Below are 17,062 nucleotides of genomic sequence, written 5' to 3' on the forward strand. Positions count from 1 at the left end.
TCTGCAGCGTGCAGCCTGAACAGTTGTACATGGTGGTGTCTTAGGAACTTCATCTAATGGGGGAGGGAAGTCAGGTTGCACCTTGCTCTGGGAAGGCTTCCTGGGGAGCGGGTGTCTGGGGTGGGTCTTTTGTAGAAAAAGTGGAAGGGCCTGGAGAGGAGCCCAGCTGAGCCCACTTGTCATGGGGGGCAGAGAGCAAGTGCTGAGCCAGGAGTGAGCCTGGGGAGAGATCTGGGGTGCTAGGCAGCACGGCCAAAGAGGTGACCTAATTTGGGGGCTGAGCTGCACCTGGCCTTCTGGCCCCGCCCTGCCCCAGATAAATACCCTCAGCCAAAACCTGGGCTGTTGAACTTCCAGCCAAGATGGTGGCAGCCATGGCCATAGTGATGACGGTTGGCAGCAGCCGAATAGGACATATATTCCTCTGAGAAACCCTGGACAACAGATTTTGGTTTAATATCTGATTGGGACAACATACGGAGACATTTCTAGTCATGACTTCCTATCTAAAATATGAAAGAGAGAGTGGAAAATGGCAGAATTAGAGGCAAGATGGCAACATGGCACCCACCAGTGCAAGAAAAGTGATTTTTGGAAGAACATCCTAGAAGAGATCAGAAAGTAGACTGCTCCTGCTGCACATGATCAGGAATTCTTAACAACATACTCTGTAAGAAAAATATTTGAAGCGAGTTGGAGGGAGGCCAGCATGGCTGGACTGGGATGCCCAGCCTCTCATCCCCAGGGGCCTCTGTGCTCCTGGCTGCCACACTCCTCTATGCCGCTGGGGGGCGTGGAGTGCTCAAAGCAGCAGATCCTGCTCTCTGTGGTGAAGCTGTAGGCCTCCACTCTCAATGGGGAGATAAAATCCTTTGCTGCTAAGTACTCGGGCTCCCAACTTCTGCAAAAGACACGTACTGTTTTCTTTTATTAAAAAATATTGAAGATAGCTGGGTGTGGTGGCACACGCTTGTAATCCCCATGCTTGGGAGGCGGAGACAGGAGGATCGCACAGGTTTGAAGCCAGCCTCGCTGGTTTAAGGGACCCTGTTTCCAAATAAAATATATATATATAAGAATAGGGCCGGGCGTGGTGGCGCACGCTTGTAATCCCCGCGCTTGGGAGGCGGAGACAGGAGGATCGCGCAGGTTCGAAGCCAGCCGCGCGCGCTGGCTTAGGAGACCCTGTTTCCAAAGAAAAATGTAAAAATAGGTCTGGGAGTGTAGCCCGGAGGTAGAAGGGCTTCCAGGAACCCCAGTACCACAAAAAAAAAAAAAAAGAATAGGTCTGGGAGTGTAGCCCAGAGGTAGAAGGGTTTCCAGGAACCCCAGTACCACTAAAATATATACATATATAATATATATGTATATATATACGTGTGTGTGTGTGTGTGTGTGTGTGTGTGTGTATGTAGGAGAGACCAAGATGGTGGTGGCTGCGGCGGCAGCGGCCAGTATTCAGGAGAGGCAGACAGATCCAATACACCTTGAATTTTTTAAGAAATCTCCCTGAAAGTAGACTGCTCTTGCCCCACATGCTCAGGAATTCTGGACAACATACTATGTAAGAAAAATGTTCAGGGTATATCAGAAGTAGCCCTGCATGGCTGGGCTGGGCTCTCCACACTGTGCGTCCCTGTAGGCCTTGGCACTCATGGCCGCCGCAGTGCGCATGGAGCAGCAGATCCTGCTCTCTGTGGTGAAGCTGTGGGCCTCCACTTTTGGTGGGGAGATAAAATTCATTGCTGCTAGGTATTCAGGCTTCTAGCTTCTGCAAAAGACACGTACTGTTTTCTCCTACTAAAAATAAAATATGGAAGAAACATGGGAACCTCTGAAGACATCCTGCCCATGATGATGGGGACTGGAGCCTGCTGCACAGCAAGGCTGACACCAGAGCCAGCGAGGCCAGGACTGGAGTCTACTGCGCGGCAAGGCCGGGATCTGAGCCAGCGAGGCCAGTGCTGGGGCCTCCTCCACAGCAAAGGACCAGCGGGTCCCTGCAACTGCAGTCAGGAAGCACTTGAAGCTGTCACTTTTTTACCTCATCTCTCAGCAGATTCCCAGATCCAAGTGACCTCTATTAAAAAAAATTGGTTGTGAGTCGATTATCTTGTCAAAGTTACTCACTGGCTTTTGGGATTTCAGTAAGTGGGAATCAGTGTGGAAAATAAAAGGACTTCCAAGGAAGAAAGAAACTGTAATTGATCGGATGTGGAGAAATAGAAACTCTAATAAATTATTTGTGGGATTGCAAATTAATGGACCCACTTTGAAAAACAGTATGGAAGATCTTCAGAAGAATGATAACGAACTTACCATATGATCCAGCAATACCACCTATGGGTATCTACCCAAAATAATGACAACCAAAATACCAAACTAATGCATAAGTAACTATGTTCGTAGCTGCACAATCCACCATTGCCAGACTATGGAACCAGCCAAGATGTCCTTCAACAGATGTGTGGATTATAAAACTATGGGATATGTACACAATGGAATTTTACCCAGCCATAAAGGAGAACAAAATTATGGCATTTACAGGGAAATGTCACAAAAAATAAGAAATCAGATGCTTTCCCTAATATGCAAAAACTAGGGAGAAATGGGTAACAGGAGGAACTCTAGATGAAGGGATCCTACAGAGGAGCAATGAAGGTGACCTAACTGAGGGGATGGGAGGAAGGGAAGAGGGAAACTCTTTAAAGCACATGATGTACTTAAACAAACATATCAAAGTCAATCATGAAAGCAAGCATGGGAAGGAGGGAGGGAAGGGAATAGTGATTGGGTAAGGGCTAATTGGGTGATGTGTGCATGTATATCTCTACAAGTTTCTTACCCCGTTAAGATGTATGACTACAATGCACCAATAAAAATTTATTTAAAAAATAAAAATAAATGATACCTGGGCTGTCATCCAAGTCACTCAGCATGTATTATCTGAGCCTGTCCTGTGCCGGCCCCAGGAATTACCTGGTGAAAAAGCCCCAGGAATTACCTGGTGACAGGCTACCCTGTCAGGGTAGCCCAGTCCTTCCTGGCTGGTGTGGATCCTGAGAATGTGTGGGCTGATGCCAGGCCCTCTACGTTCTCCCTGCTCTGGGCTTGGGGTGGGGGATAAAAGCTAGACAAGACAGGGGTGGAGACAAACAATAAGCAAGTAAACAAGTAAACAAGATTAGGTGGTGACAAGTTCTGAGAAGGAAATAAAACAAGATATAAGGTGGGACTGGTTAGGGGAGGCATTTACCAGGGTGAGGACAGTTAAGGTTCAGTAAGGAGAGCCCGCCAACCGGGGGAGAGCAGGGGGATAGGGCTCCAGGCCGAGGGAACAGGTTCAAGGCCAGACTGAGCTCAAAATAAAATAAATAAAAGAATAGAAAGGGCTTCAGATGAAGTTCACTGGTAGAGTGCCCCTGGGTTCAACTCTTAGTGCTACGAAAACTAAATTAAAAAACAAGCAAGCCTATAGTAGCACATCTTCAGGTCTTTCTGACTCTGATCCTTCCACTGCCGTCTTATAAGGGACTTTGTAATTACATTGGGCCCACCTGGATAATCCAGTTCATCTCCCTGTCTCTGGATCTCTAATGTAATCACATTGCCAAAGTCATGAAAGGTAACATATCCACTGGCTCTGGGGATTAGGAGGTGGCCATCTTGGGGTCTGAGGAGTCCGCAGAGCTGCAGAGGCGAAGGTGGGACTTTCCACACTGATGCAGTAGGTGGAGAAGGGACCATCATGGAGAATGTGCTGCTTGCAAGCGAGTGAGGAAGCGAGGGAAGGAGGGAAGGGCAGCAGAGGCGCCAGAGGAGACATGAGGGAGCAGGGACCTCAGAGAGAGTGGCGGAGGGACACAGCCGCTCATTCTGGGGCTTCTGGGATGCAATGGCTAAGGCAGTTGGCACTCACAGGACACTGGCAGCCTGGCTGTGCGCTGTCCGGAACAGAAGTCAGCTTGGGGTGGGTTCAGCAGGGATGGGACACAGGCAGAGTTGTGGTCTTTCTGTAAACCATGCAAGTACATGAATATACTTTGTAACTGAAAAACAAGTGGAGTGGTGGGACTTGAGAAGGTGGGAGCACGCCGCCTGCTGGTCCCCAGCCTGCCCTGGCCCTGTCGTGGCCATTGGAAAGCACATACTGGCCATGTGCTTCCCCCTCTAATGCCCTCCATGGCATCCGGTGCCCCAGCAGGAAGACTGGCTGGGGCTCACTGTTACTAGGCCAGGGGTCCCTTGCTGCTTATAACCCCAGCCTGAGCTGAGGCTCCCACCCTGTCAGGGTAGCCCAGCCCTTCCTGGCCAGTGTGGATCCTGAGAATGTGTGGGCTGATGCCAGGCCCTCTACCTTCTCCCTGCTCTGGGATTGGGGTGGGGGACAAAATGTCTATGGCCAGGCTTCACATTTCCTGAGGTGCCTTAATCACACCCACAAACTCCAGTTCTTTCTGAGCCATAGAGGGCACCTGCATGCCTTTTCCCAGGAAATACAAGGTTATCTGTGGATACTACCCCAGGTGGTGGCAAAGGAAGCCGGCACTGCTCTTAAGAGAAACAGCTGTGTTGCTGGCGGCTCCCTGGCACCTCCTGCCTTATCCCTACAGGCATCTTTCCTTACTGCCAGAAGCACCCCATCTCTGTCGGAGTGGGAGGCAGGCAGAGAGGGGTTGCATTTAATCATCAGCTGCTTGGAGCTTTGCTGAAGCAGAGGGTGCACAGATGCCTTCCCTGTAATGCAGGGGCTGCAGGGTAGGCTAGGAATCTGCCGTCCTTCCCCTACCTGGGCCTTCTCCGTAGCTGGTCAGAGAGAATGCTGTGCAGCTGGGATGGCAGAGTGGTGCCTGGATGGTCAGGTCAGGAGGAGAAGGGCCGCAGCCAGCTTGGCTTTGCTGTCTACCCCCCAGGCTCCTGATCACCAGCCCCGGATTCAACAGGACATCAGCCCTCTTGCATCGGTGTTACCTCACCCAGAATGAGACTGTTTGCCAACCAGTAGGTAAGGCAGCTCCAGCTCCAGGGAATGCTCCCCAAGACCCCCTTCTGGAAGCCCTGTTCACTCCAACCTGAGCCATCCCAACCCCAGCCTTGCCCAATCCAGCCCATCACCTAAGACTCCAGCACTGAGTGAGCCCTCTGTCCAGTGCCTGTTCCACCAGCCACAACCCCCAGCCCAGCTTCCCTGTACAGTCCTGGCAACAAAAGCCATGCCTGAAATTTACAAAGTGTACACAGTAAGGCTGACACTCTGCTAAGAACTCTCTTCACTTTGTGTGTGTGTGTGTGTGTGTGTGTGTGTGTGTGTGTGTGAGAGAGAGAGAGAGAGAGAGAGAGAGAGAGAGAGAGAGAGAGAGAGATGAGAGATACTGGGTGGGAACTGAACCTTGAACCCAGGGGTGTTCTGCCTCTGAGCTACATCCCCAGCCTTTTTTATTTTTTATTTGAAACAGAGTATTGCTAGGTTGTTGAGAGTCTGAATTGCTGAGACTGGTTTTGAACCTGTGTTCTACCTGTCTCAGCCTCCCAAGTACTGAGATTACAGGTGTGCACCACCATGCCTGGCTGCTCCCTTTACTTTTAGTCCTCAAAAGACCACGCCATTTACAGAAATAGCTGCTGTTAAGAGAAGTTATATCCTTTGCTTGCCAGGATGACCACAGATGCAAACCCCCTCGGGCTGACTCCAAACCCCAACCCTACTCCTCACACCTTGGAATTCAGCCCTCTTGTCCCAGTCTAACTGTGGCATTTCAGTGTTACATAGGGCCTAGCATGCAGTAGACACACATGCAGTGAAGCATGCAGGAATTAATGAACCTCAGGCACTCATTAGACTGTCCCGCCCAACCTCACTGCATCCATCACCCAGATGCTGGCAAAGCCCTACCTGTTTAAGTAGAATCCTTGTCTCTATGATAGGTGCTGAGCTGTGCAGATTCATGCTCTGTTCAGACAAGAACACAGGCCATCAGGAAGGCGGGGGATCCCAGACTCAAAATAAGACAGTATTCTGCCAGGCATGGGTGCACGCTTATAATCCCAGCATTAGGGAGGCTGAGACAGGAGGATCATGGTTCGCGGACAGCTTCAGCTTAGTGAGGCCCTTTGCAATCCAGTGAGACCCTGTTTCAAAATAAAGGATAAGAAATAGGGCTGGGGGTGTAGCTCAGAGGTAGAATGCCCCTGAGTTCCATCCCCAGTAACACACACACACACACACACACACACACACACACAGTATTCTGAGGCTCATCAGGGAGGTGGAGGGAGGAGTCTCCTCTCCTGGCCTGGATATTTCAGGCAGTGAGACTCCCCAGGGACCTGTCTTCAAAACGAGAGGAGGCTGCTGGCCTTCAAGGCAGTTCCATCGCATCTTGCTCACGCCTCTAATACCTGCTAGTAGTGCTTTTCTCCCTCCCTGCTCTCCCAGCCCAGGAGCCCGTTAAGGAAAAGCCCCCAGGTGGCAGTCATTTCTGGATCAGTCATGAGGCTGAGCAAATGTCAAGGGGCATGTGGGGAGGGGATTGGCACTGCATCTAGGGTCTGTCCAGGCCGCGGAGCCCCCATGGATCCAGCCTCCGGAGGCTGCTCAGCGCCCTGACCTGGCCAGCGCTGTGCCCTGTAACCTTGGCTCCAGGGTTGCCTCCCAGTCCCTCCTTTTTCACCTGGTTTAACTGTTTCAGAGGATGTTCCCACCCTGAAGGGAAGATACCGGGGAGCGACGGTTGTCCGGAACCACCATGGTGTTTTGGTGAGTGCTCACTGGTGGAACTCCATGCCCTCCTGGAGGCTGTGCTGGTGTTGGTGCCATCCCTGACTGATGTGCCATCTCCCTGGTGTCAGGCCAAGGCTGTTAATGCTCTGACTACCTCTGTGGATGCCAAGGCTGATCTGGCACACCAAGTCAGGTGCTAACCCCAGTCCTGACTTCCATTATCAAGGGGTCCTGTGGTCTGCTGGTCCTGTGTCCCCTGCCTGGTGAGCCACTGAGTTCTGGGATTGTGTGGCTGTGGCTAGGAGCCAGGGGGAATTTCTGCATCCTTTTATGCTCTCCCCAGATATGCATTCAAGTGCAGGCCCGGCAACCCCAGAGCCTCAGCTCAGAACTCACAGGCTCCTGCAGCTTGCTGGCTCCTGACTTGCGCCCTCAGGCCCAGGCCTACTTCTCTGACCTTGGTAAGGACTGGCCACTGTGGCCTTGGACAGCTCCTTGGTTCTCCAAGGTGGGGCACCAGGCCAAGGTAGAGGGCCACAGAGGCCAATGTGGGACAGGCGGCTTGAGGTCCAACACCGAAAGGAATCATGGTTAGAGCTAGGTATGTTTGCTTGGGGGACTGGAACCTTCTGGTTCTCACCTTTCCCACGTGTGTTCCTTAAAGAAAATCTCCTGGACCCAGAAGGACATTTGGACATGAATGGCTGTTACAGAAACAAAGAAGGCAGCACAGGGGGAGATGAGAACCTAGCCAGGAGGCGCCGGGCTCTGGAGACACCAGAAGAGGAGGAAGCTGGTGAGAAGTGGCAGATCTGGGCTTCCCCAGGCCAGCACACTCCAGGCTGGGGTGTGCCTGGGTCTGGAGGTGGTGATCAGAGGCTGGATTCCACAGGCTCTGTCCCCTCCATCTTACAGATGGAGACTGAGGCCCAGAGAGTGGGTATCATGAGGGTGGCATATTATAGGTGCTAGCTCCCTTTGCCTATGAGACAGGCGCTTCACTCTTGGGGGTTTCCTCTGCCTCTTCCCTGATCTGAGTCCCCAGGACCTGAGGCAGACATGCATCCTAAAGTACAGGACATGCTACCCTCACTCTGGACCCAAACCTCGTGCCCACTCCTGACCTGTCTGTTGTCTTGGCCAGGCACTGAGATTGCCATTGTCCTGGATGGCTCTGGAAGCATTGATCCCCCAGACTTTGAGAAAGCCAAAGAATTCATCTATGACATGATGAGAAGCGTCTATGAGAAGTGTTTTGAGGTGGGCTTCCCTGAGGACTGGACTCCCCTAGTCTGTCACTTTAGCCATTGCTGTGTAACAGGCGTCCTTGAAACAAGCAGCATTTTATTTGCTCACAATCCTGGGGGTCAGATATTTGGGCCGAGCCCAGCTGGGTCTTGCCTGTTTGCTTGACTGGGACAGATGGCTTAAGATGGCCTTGCTCCCCTGTCTGGGCCATGTGTCTCTTCTCATGGCAGTGACAGTCCAAGAAAAAGAGACCCAAAGCATACACTTGCTGATGCCCCCTGGCTGAAGCAAGTCAAGTGGCCAGTCTCATAGTCCAAATAGAGGAGGTCTACACAGGGTCCTGGGGAATATCTGATTCATTGGAGGCCGTGACTTTCTTGGTATCTCCTCTTAGCATCTCCTTCTGCCTGGGGACAAGGTGAATGGGTGGGTCCTACAGTACTTCCAGGGGTGGGCATCTCAGGCAAGGGTGGCCTTGGGCATGGCATTTCCACCAATTTCCTCCCACCCGACCCCTTCCTTCCAGTGCAGCTTTGCGTTGGTGCAGTACGGGAAAGTGGTCCAGACTGAGTTTGACCTTCTCTACAGCCGGGATGTGCATGCCTCCCTGGACAGAGTCAAGGCCGTCACTCAAGTGGGGGAGGTCACCAGGACTGCCTCAGCCATGCAGTATGTCTTGTGAGTGAGACGATGACTAGCAGTGCGGCCAGAGGCCCTTCTGAGGCGTCATACCCGAGTAGGTGGCTGCCCAGAACCAAGAGGGAAGGGTGCAACAAGGTCCAGTTCTTCCCTGGGTGAGAGGGGATGAAAGAGGCGATGCCTCAGGATTGTCCTCCAGAAATCCTCCCAGGGCTTCCTCCTGTGATTGCAGCAGAGCAGAGGTCCCGTGGGCCACTGCCTGGGGTTCCATCTCAGCCCCAGCTTGTGCATGTTACCTAACTGCCTGTGCTCACTGTTATTTGTTTTGTTTTTGGTTCTGGGGATTGAATCCATTAATATTCTACCTCCAAGAAACATGGTCTCACTGAGTCGCTGAGGCTCACCATGAACCTAGATCCTCCCGTCTCCTTCTCCCAAGTACTGGGATTACAAGTGTGTGCCTGGCTACATTTTCTCACTTTTAATATGAGGGTAATCATTGTCCTTGCCTCCTAGTATTTTTGTGAGGGTTAAAAAAAAGTACAATGCAGCTGGTAGTGATGGTGCACACCAATATCCCAGTATTTGGGAGGCTGAGACAGTCAGGTCACAGGTTTGAGACAGCCTTAGCAATCTAATAACACTCTCAGCAATCTAGCAAGACCCTGTTTCAGAAACGAAAAATAAAAATGGCTGGGGGCGTAGCTAAGAGGTAGAATGCCCCTGGGTTCAATCCCCAGTACCATGAAAAGCAAACAAAAATATATATACAATATTTATGATGGCGTTTGGTGCTTTGTAAATACTGTGTAAATACTGCCCACCATTTTAATACCAATGCTATTTCTGCACACACACACACAAAGGCAGACTCAAGGGCTGCCTCGCCCATCTGTCTTAGGGGGGCATGTGAGGAGCAAGAACTGTGTGGCGGATATCTTGCTGTGGCACAGGGCATCATCACCCTTCTTTAGGCCTCTGATCCTACTTGAGAGGGCTCCTTAATCTTTTCCAATTCTGAAAGAGGTCAGTGAATAATATCTTCTCCAGAGTGAAGTTATCTCTCTGGCAAAGTTCTCCTCATTCATTCTCCTATTAGAGACAACATTTTCACGCCAAGCCATGGCTCCAGAAAGAAGGCAACCAAGGTCATGGTGGTGCTCACCGATGGTGACATATTTGGGGACTCCCTCAAGCTCACAACTGTCATCAACTCCACAGAGATGCGGGGTGTTGAGCGCTTCGCCATCGGGGTAAGGGCTAGGAGCCAGAAAGTAAGAAAGTACCCCTAGCACATCCTGAGTGGGGAGGAGCCCCGGATAAGAATGTATGAGGGTACTCATACCCTCTCTATTCACCAATACTTTTTTCTCCTGGTCCCCACGTCCTGTGCTCCCATTGGGTCTTCCTACAGAGGGCTCATTTCTCAGGGACAGTCACAGTTCATTGGCTGAGCATGATGGAGAGAGCCCATAGGAAAGTTCCTGGAAGAGGTGGTGCTGAGTCCTGGGAGCAGGGGGTGGGTGTCGAATGTGCCAAGATGAGAAGGAACCTGGAGTCATAGGAAAACACATGTAGCTTAGTAAAATTGGATTTTGTCCAGAGTATATATGGAGAGTGGGGTGCCGGGAAGGAAGGAAGGAGACAGGTGCCGGAGCATCCACTGACCTGGGGACTCTGTGCAGGTGGGTGATGCTTTCCAGAAGCCCAAGACTGAAAAGGAGCTGAAGCTGATTGCCTCAGACCCCAAAGAGACCCATGCCTTCAAGGTGACTAACTACACAGTGCTGGATGGGCTGCTGAACAAACTGCAGCAGAACATCATTCACATGGAAGGTGAGCGCGTAGGCTCTCAGGGTTCAGTAGGAGACCCTGTCCTCACCGGCCTTCAGGGCTTCTCTGAGTCTCCCATCAGTTCCCTGAGCCTCAGCTATTCATCTGCAAAAAGGGAGCCATATCCCCAGACCCCTAATCTCTCAGAATCTCCCTTTCAGAAGCTCTAATAAACTGAACTAGCTCCTCCTCCCAGGAGCTTGAGGAAACTGAGGCCCAGAAAGAGGGAGGGAGGTGTCCAAACCTATTCAGCTAGTAGTTACTAAAGCAGGGCCCTGGTCTCTGTTTTCAGCCCAGCACTCTTCCCATTACATCAGATATCATCTTTCAGGACGAGGCTGCTCGAGACCTTTCCCTGACATGATCTCTTTGGCATAGCAGTGGCTCACTGGGCTTCTTGGCTTCCAGGCACAGTTGGAGAGGACCTTCGCTACCAGCTGGCACAGGTTGGCTTCAGCGCCCAGATCCTGGATGAGGTTCGTAGACCACGCAATGCTGGCAGGCTTGCTCTCAGCGACAGGCCACAGGACACCCAGGGATTCTGTGGCTGTGCCTCTAAAGGAAGCACTGTCAGAACCACTGCTACTCACTCTCCCTCATCTGGACCACTAGGTTCATCCCAGGCAGCTGTGTTTACTATTGGAGGTCATCTTATTTGTGCGCTCTAGGATTGAGTTGTTCCTTAGACATTCCAGTGAGCCAAGATGTGGCCTGGTAGGTGGCCCGCCAAAGTGCTTGCTTCTCCCACAGATATCGGGAGGGCACTGCCTGTGCACAGGTGTGTGTCCTGTCGGGCCAGGGCCAGGCTGTGCCATCTGAGCAGGAAATGAGCACTGTGTTGCTCAAGCTTACTTTTTTATTAGTGCTCGATGTCTGGACCCTGGTGGGCCTTGGAGACATGGCAGCCCTGTCAGGGTCTCGGCACAACACAGAAATCCATGTCACCTTCCTGTCTGCATTTCTGGCCAGAACACGAAACAGCCCCCTCTCCCAGCAAGGTTGGCTGCGCTGGCCTCTGGGGCCCTCCTGTTCACTCGGCCCTCTGTCCCTACAGGGGCAGGTGCTGCTCGGTGCTGTGGGAGCCTTCAACTGGTCGGGTGGTGCTCTGCTTTACAACACCTCCAGCCGCCAGGGCCGCTTCCTGAACCTGACCGTGGAAGCTGAGGCTGCGCAGTACAGCTACCTGGGTGAGGGCAGGGCCCCAAGGATTCCTGGGCCAGGGCCAAGCAGAGACTAGGACACTGAGGCTGCATCTTAATCTGCATGTTAGGATTTCTGGTGCAGATGGGGCCTGGTAGTCCCACGAGTCATACCAAGTGTGTGATCGTTTGGGATCTGAGGTTGATAATTCTGGATGGGGACAGGGTGACCTTGAGTAGCTGCCTAGAGAAAGACCCGGTCACTCCATTAATAATAGGAGTAGGAGCCAGGAGTGGTGCCTGTAATACCAGTGCTTGGGAGGCTGAGACAGGAGGATCGCAGGTTTAAAAGCAGCCTTAGCAACTTAGCGAGATTGTCAGCAACCTAGCGAGACCCTGTTTTGAAATAAAAAATAAAATAGGTCTGGGAATGTAGTAGTACTAGAACTAAATAATAAATAATAAGAATAGGTATCCCTCACTCCTTGATCCTCGTATATCGTGTGTGATAAATGTGTGTAAATGTGTGTGGGTGAGGCACATGCATGATGGGTGGTGGTACATGAGTGGAAAGACTCACTAATTGAAGGCCTAGCAGGGAAGGTTTGGGGGAGCCCCGCTCACGTTCACACCCCCCAGGTTACTCAGTGGCAGTGCTACACAAGGCCTGTGGTGTCTCCTTCGTGGCCGGCGCTCCCCGGTACAAACAGCATGGGGCAGTGTTTGAGCTCCAGAAGGAGGGCAGAGAAGCCGCCTTCTTGCCGGTGCTGGAGGGAGAGCAGGTACCTTCTGGGGAAGCCCCTTGGGAAAGGGGTGGTGGGAGGACAGGTGGGCCTAGGCCAAGCTCAGGCCCCTGGGCAGGACTGGCTCTGTGTGAGGGCCTGGCGGTTCCTCCACTGCGGGGCACCTGCTCCTTTCTCAGGCTCCTAGGAGCAAATCAGTCTTGTGCAACCCCAGCTGGGTGATCCAGGAAGAGCAGAAGAAGGAGTCTAGCCTTGCTGTGGAGTCCAGCAGGGGCCTCTCAAGCACTCCTTGTGCACCGTGTTCTTCCTGGGTGTATAGATGGGGTCCTACTTTGGCTCCGAACTGTGCCCCGTGGACGTGGATATGGATGGAAACACAGACTTCTTGCTGGTGGCGGCTCCATTTTACCACATCCATCAGGAAGAAGGCAGAGTCTACACATACCGTTTGCAGAAACAGGTGGGTGGGTCTCCATCCCTGTGAGCTTGTCAAGGCGAGGGCTGCAGGAGGCCCGGCCCTGCCTGGCAGCAGTGGGCAGTGATGGGCAGGTGTTCAGGGTTGGGAGACTGCTGGGTGGGGCACCCCACCTCTAGCCCCCTCCCACTTTCTCACCCACACCTGGAGTCCATTATAGCACCTCATGGCTGCATGTTTGACAAAGCCTGTGTTTCTCATTTATAATGATGGGCAGTAACTGCTGCTTTTGTTTTACACACACACACACACACACACACACACACACACACACACACACACACACACATACACACACACGGGGGGGAGAGAGAAAGAGCGTGCACTGAGGCTCAGTGAACTTTAATGATGTTGATGTTGAGACTAATAAGTATGTGGGAGAGAGGCTGGAACCCAGCCCTCCCAACTACCTACCCAGCATTCCTCCACCTGGAGGCAAAGGGAGCAGGCTGAGGGTCCTGAACCTTAAGGCGGAGGCTCCCAGCTTTACCACCGCCTGACCTTAAGGTGGGAGGCCCCTCACCTTTTCAGAGATAGACCCCTGCCAAAGATCAGAATCAATAAGTCTGTGAACATGCTTCAGGGTGACATTGAGGTGGACATCACCCATGCTATTCTTTTTGTTTTTTATTTTTTGTGGTTCTGGGGATTGAACCCAGAGGTGTTCTACCTCCGAATGCTCATGTCTCCAGCCCTATTTTATCTTTTTATTTAGAAACAGGGCCTCACTAAGTTGCTGAGGCTGATCTCAAACCTGTGATCCTCCTGTCTCAGCCTCCCAAGTACTGGGATTACAGGTGTGTGCCACCATGCCCGGCTCCTCCTGCCTTTCTTGAGGACTAAACTGTGCGTTTGCTTTGCAGGAAGGTTCCTTCTCCTTGGCATACATGCTGAGTGGGCTTCCTGGGCTCACAAGTGCCCGCTTTGGCTTTTCCATGGCAACTGTGGGGGATATAAATCAGGACAAGTTCACAGATGTGGCCATTGGGGCCCCCCTGGAGGGCTTTGAAGTGGACAATGGTGCCAGCTTCGGCAGTGTGTACATCTACAACGGACACTGGAATGGCCTCTCTGCCAGCCCCTCACAGGTGACCAGGGTGCTCTTGCCTCTCCCCTGTGGCTCTGACCTCCCCAGACAGGACGACCTGAGCTCTGAGATGGCCCCAGTCCTGAGTACTGGGCTGGCCTCTGGTGGTTGGGAGTGCCCAGTGAAGGAGAGAAGCTACTCAGGCGGGCTCCAGGCCAGGGCCTCCTTCACATCCCTCAGATGGGGAGGTTGAGGCACTGTCTATCTGCCTGTTTCCCCGACCTGTATCTTCTCCATCTTTGCCATTCTTGACCACCAATCTGATCTTTCTTCTCTGGCCCTTTTCTGGCTCCAGTTTCTCACCCAGCTGCCCCGTGCTTTAACTGTCAGGCTTCAGGCTTCACTACCAGCCTAGCTACATCTTTGATGGGCATTTTCTCACTTCCAGTGGCCTCCTGAGCCCAGCTCTCCCTGGATGACTCCTAGGCCTCTGGCTCATGCTGCCCAACCAAGGGCTTCTCTGGGCCCCTTATCCCCAGGGCCCTCACTCCCCACACCAGACACCTGGGATTATCTCGGGCACTCTGACCCCACAGCCTGTCAGGTCTCACCGCCTTTCCTCTCCCGACCAGGCCCACCCCAGCCTTTGCACCCAACCCACCCAGCTCTGCCTCCTGCTCATCTTCCACCCCGTGTCCTCAGTGGTATCTCCAAAATATAATCCTAATGATGACCCTTCTTCAAAGAAGCCTTTATTGAGCTGGCTCTGGTGGGACATACTTGTAATCCCAGTACTTGGGAGGCTGAGACAGGAGGATCACAGGCTCAAGGTCAACCTCAGCAAGTAGTGAGACTCTCATCAATCCAGCAAGACCTTTCAAAATAAAATCAAAACAGGGCTGAGAGTGTAGTTCAGAGGTGGAATACCCCTGGGGTTCAATCCCAGTACCACAAAAAACAAAACAACCCAAGGCTGGGGGTTCATCTCAAAATGAAATCTCAGGTAGGTGAACAGGGAAATACACCAAATGATGTACACATCTGTGTTGGTGTCACTTAGAATCTCATTATGGCATATAATTCCATTACACAAAAAAAGTATAAAAATAAGCCTTAATAAAACTATTAGGAAATACTAACACAAAAATGGAACCCCTGCCCCACAGCCAGGCCCCTCCTGCCCCCACCCCTGCACTGGACCTGCTAGTTCCCTGGAAACTGCTCCTCCCCGACCATTCCTCACTCTTTCCCTCGATTTCTACTAAGTTCCCGCTGCCCTGCAGGGCTCTCTTCAAATGCTGTTTCTGGGGAAACAACCCCCTTCCTGTTTCTAGGTGGAGGGCTCTCTGGGCAGGAAGGTGTCAGTGATGTGGGATTGAGTGAAAGGACTTTTCTTCTCCTCCCTTGTCCCACCCCACACCTGTTTCTCTCTCCACAGCTGATCAAAGCCTCCGCAGTGGCCCCGGGACTCCGCTACTTTGGCACGTCAGTGGCTGGCGGCCTAGATCTTAGTGGAGATGGCCTCCCTGACATCACCGTGGGCGCACTGGGCCGGGCAGCTGTGCTCCGGTAGGGATCTGCCCTGCCCATTGGGGCCCCAGCTCAGTTCCCCGACTCATCCTGCCTCAGTGGCCCCATGTGGTCCCCAGGCCCCACAGTGGCTTAGGGCACAGGTCCAGGAGCAGTCAGCCCAACTAAGGTTGATTCTCAGCTCTCATTCACTAGTGTGGCTGTGGGAGAGTAATTTTAAGTTCCAACTCTCTTATCTGTCATTGGGAATAACAACTGCGCCCACCTCAGAGAGTTCTGAGGCTTATATGAGGGAACATCGGCAAAGTATTTAACACAGTGCTGCTCAATGATACCTGTTATTATCATGAATTTCAGAGCTTCATTACTAAAGTGAATTATCAAGTCCTATGGCTCTAAATGAACTGACAGAGTACCCATCTGCCCTGTCCTGACCAGTACGCTCCAAACTCATCTGTCTTACTTAGCACCCTTCTTGGCTGCTGCACAGAGGTCCGTCTCCAAAGCACCTCTGAGCAGAAGATGCTGTCATTTCGAAGCTGGGTGTTGGTGGCACACACCTGTGATCCCAGTACTTGGGAGGCTGAGACAGGAGGATTGCAAGTTTGAGGACAGCCTCAGCAAGTAGTGAGACTTTCATCCACCTCAACAAGTAGTGAGATGTTCAATCCCAGTACCACACACACACAAAAAAAAGATGCTCTCATCTCTGGTGGGAACCACTGTCATGGTAGCCTTCTCTGCTCTCTCTCCCTGGGCTCCATCCATACAGCCTCCAATCATCCCTTCACTCTGCAGCCCCCAAACCCTTAGTGGCTCCTCACCATGGCTTCCAGGACTCCCTGCTCCAACTCCCGTGTCCCATCACTCCTCTCTGTCCCCAGTCAAGCTCCAGTCACCCCGTTCCTCAAACAAATCAAGCTCATTCCTGCCTTGGCCCCTTGCAGTAGCTGTACTTCTGCCTCAGAGCTCTTGCCCAGATCTCTGCAGAGCTGGCTCCTCCTCAGTAACAGCATCAAGCCCTGCCGGCCCAAGCTCCCCAGACCCGACTCTCACCTGACCCTGTCTTATTTTCATCACAGCACTACCAGCACATGTTTCTTGTTTCTTTGCTGTTCTTGTTTCTTGTTTATTTGCTTGTTTGTCTGCTGTTCCACTAGAGCAGGGATGTGTCTCTTTCCCTACTGTATCCTGAGGACTCTGAGCAGCCCCTGCACATTGGAGATGTTGATAGGTCTTTGTTGGGACATGAATCGGTCAACCATGCACTGCCCTGGAAGGCCTGCGGTCACTTCTCATGCTCTTTGTCGTCTTGTTTAGCTCGCGACCTGTGGTTTACCTGAGGGTGTCCATGACTTTCACCCCTGATGCCCTGCCCATCGGCTTCAGCGGCACAGTGAAGGCATCACTGTGTTTTGAAGTCAGCTCCATGACTGCAGCTACAGCATCAGGTACGGCAGTCTCAAGGAGCCCCAGGTGCCATTCCTTATTGGCCTCTGTAGGGGCAGGAAAAGAGCACTTGGGCTTGTGTGAGGTTCTGGTGTTTGAGATCCCCTACTAGATCTTAGCTCCTTTGTCACTGGGTTCTATTAAATGCGAACTGCCCCAGGAGAAGAGGGTCTGAGGTTTTCCACTCTGAGCAGGTTTTCTCTCCCTGTTGGGAAGGGGTATTGGATCTCTTCCTTGGGGTTGCAGGCTTGAGCTTCT

At 52.2% G+C, this 17,062-nt stretch overlaps 1 protein-coding gene across 1 annotated transcript in view; it reads left to right on the forward strand.

Annotated features, from left to right (window-relative positions):
- ITGAE (integrin subunit alpha E) overlaps positions 1–17,062 on the forward strand; it is a gene marked incomplete at both ends in the record, with an annotated part of 86,929 nt that overhangs the window by 37,257 nt on the left and 32,610 nt on the right. The window contains 15 exons of the mRNA XM_080713980.1: positions 4,914–5,005; positions 6,690–6,757; positions 7,065–7,182; positions 7,386–7,517; positions 7,866–7,981; positions 8,496–8,647; positions 9,708–9,861; positions 10,294–10,444; positions 10,850–10,917; positions 11,496–11,628; positions 12,220–12,362; positions 12,643–12,783; positions 13,662–13,886; positions 15,264–15,394; positions 16,676–16,806. Coding sequence (XP_080570106.1) covers positions 4,914–5,005; positions 6,690–6,757; positions 7,065–7,182; positions 7,386–7,517; positions 7,866–7,981; positions 8,496–8,647; positions 9,708–9,861; positions 10,294–10,444; positions 10,850–10,917; positions 11,496–11,628; positions 12,220–12,362; positions 12,643–12,783; positions 13,662–13,886; positions 15,264–15,394; positions 16,676–16,806 — 1,955 coding nt within the window. The remainder of the gene's footprint in view (positions 1–4,913; positions 5,006–6,689; positions 6,758–7,064; positions 7,183–7,385; positions 7,518–7,865; positions 7,982–8,495; positions 8,648–9,707; positions 9,862–10,293; positions 10,445–10,849; positions 10,918–11,495; positions 11,629–12,219; positions 12,363–12,642; positions 12,784–13,661; positions 13,887–15,263; positions 15,395–16,675; positions 16,807–17,062) is intronic.

This window comes from Muscardinus avellanarius (assembly GCF_963383645.1).
Source record: "Muscardinus avellanarius genome assembly, chromosome: 16".
In the NCBI taxonomy this organism is placed as follows: Eukaryota; Metazoa; Chordata; class Mammalia; order Rodentia; family Gliridae; genus Muscardinus; species Muscardinus avellanarius.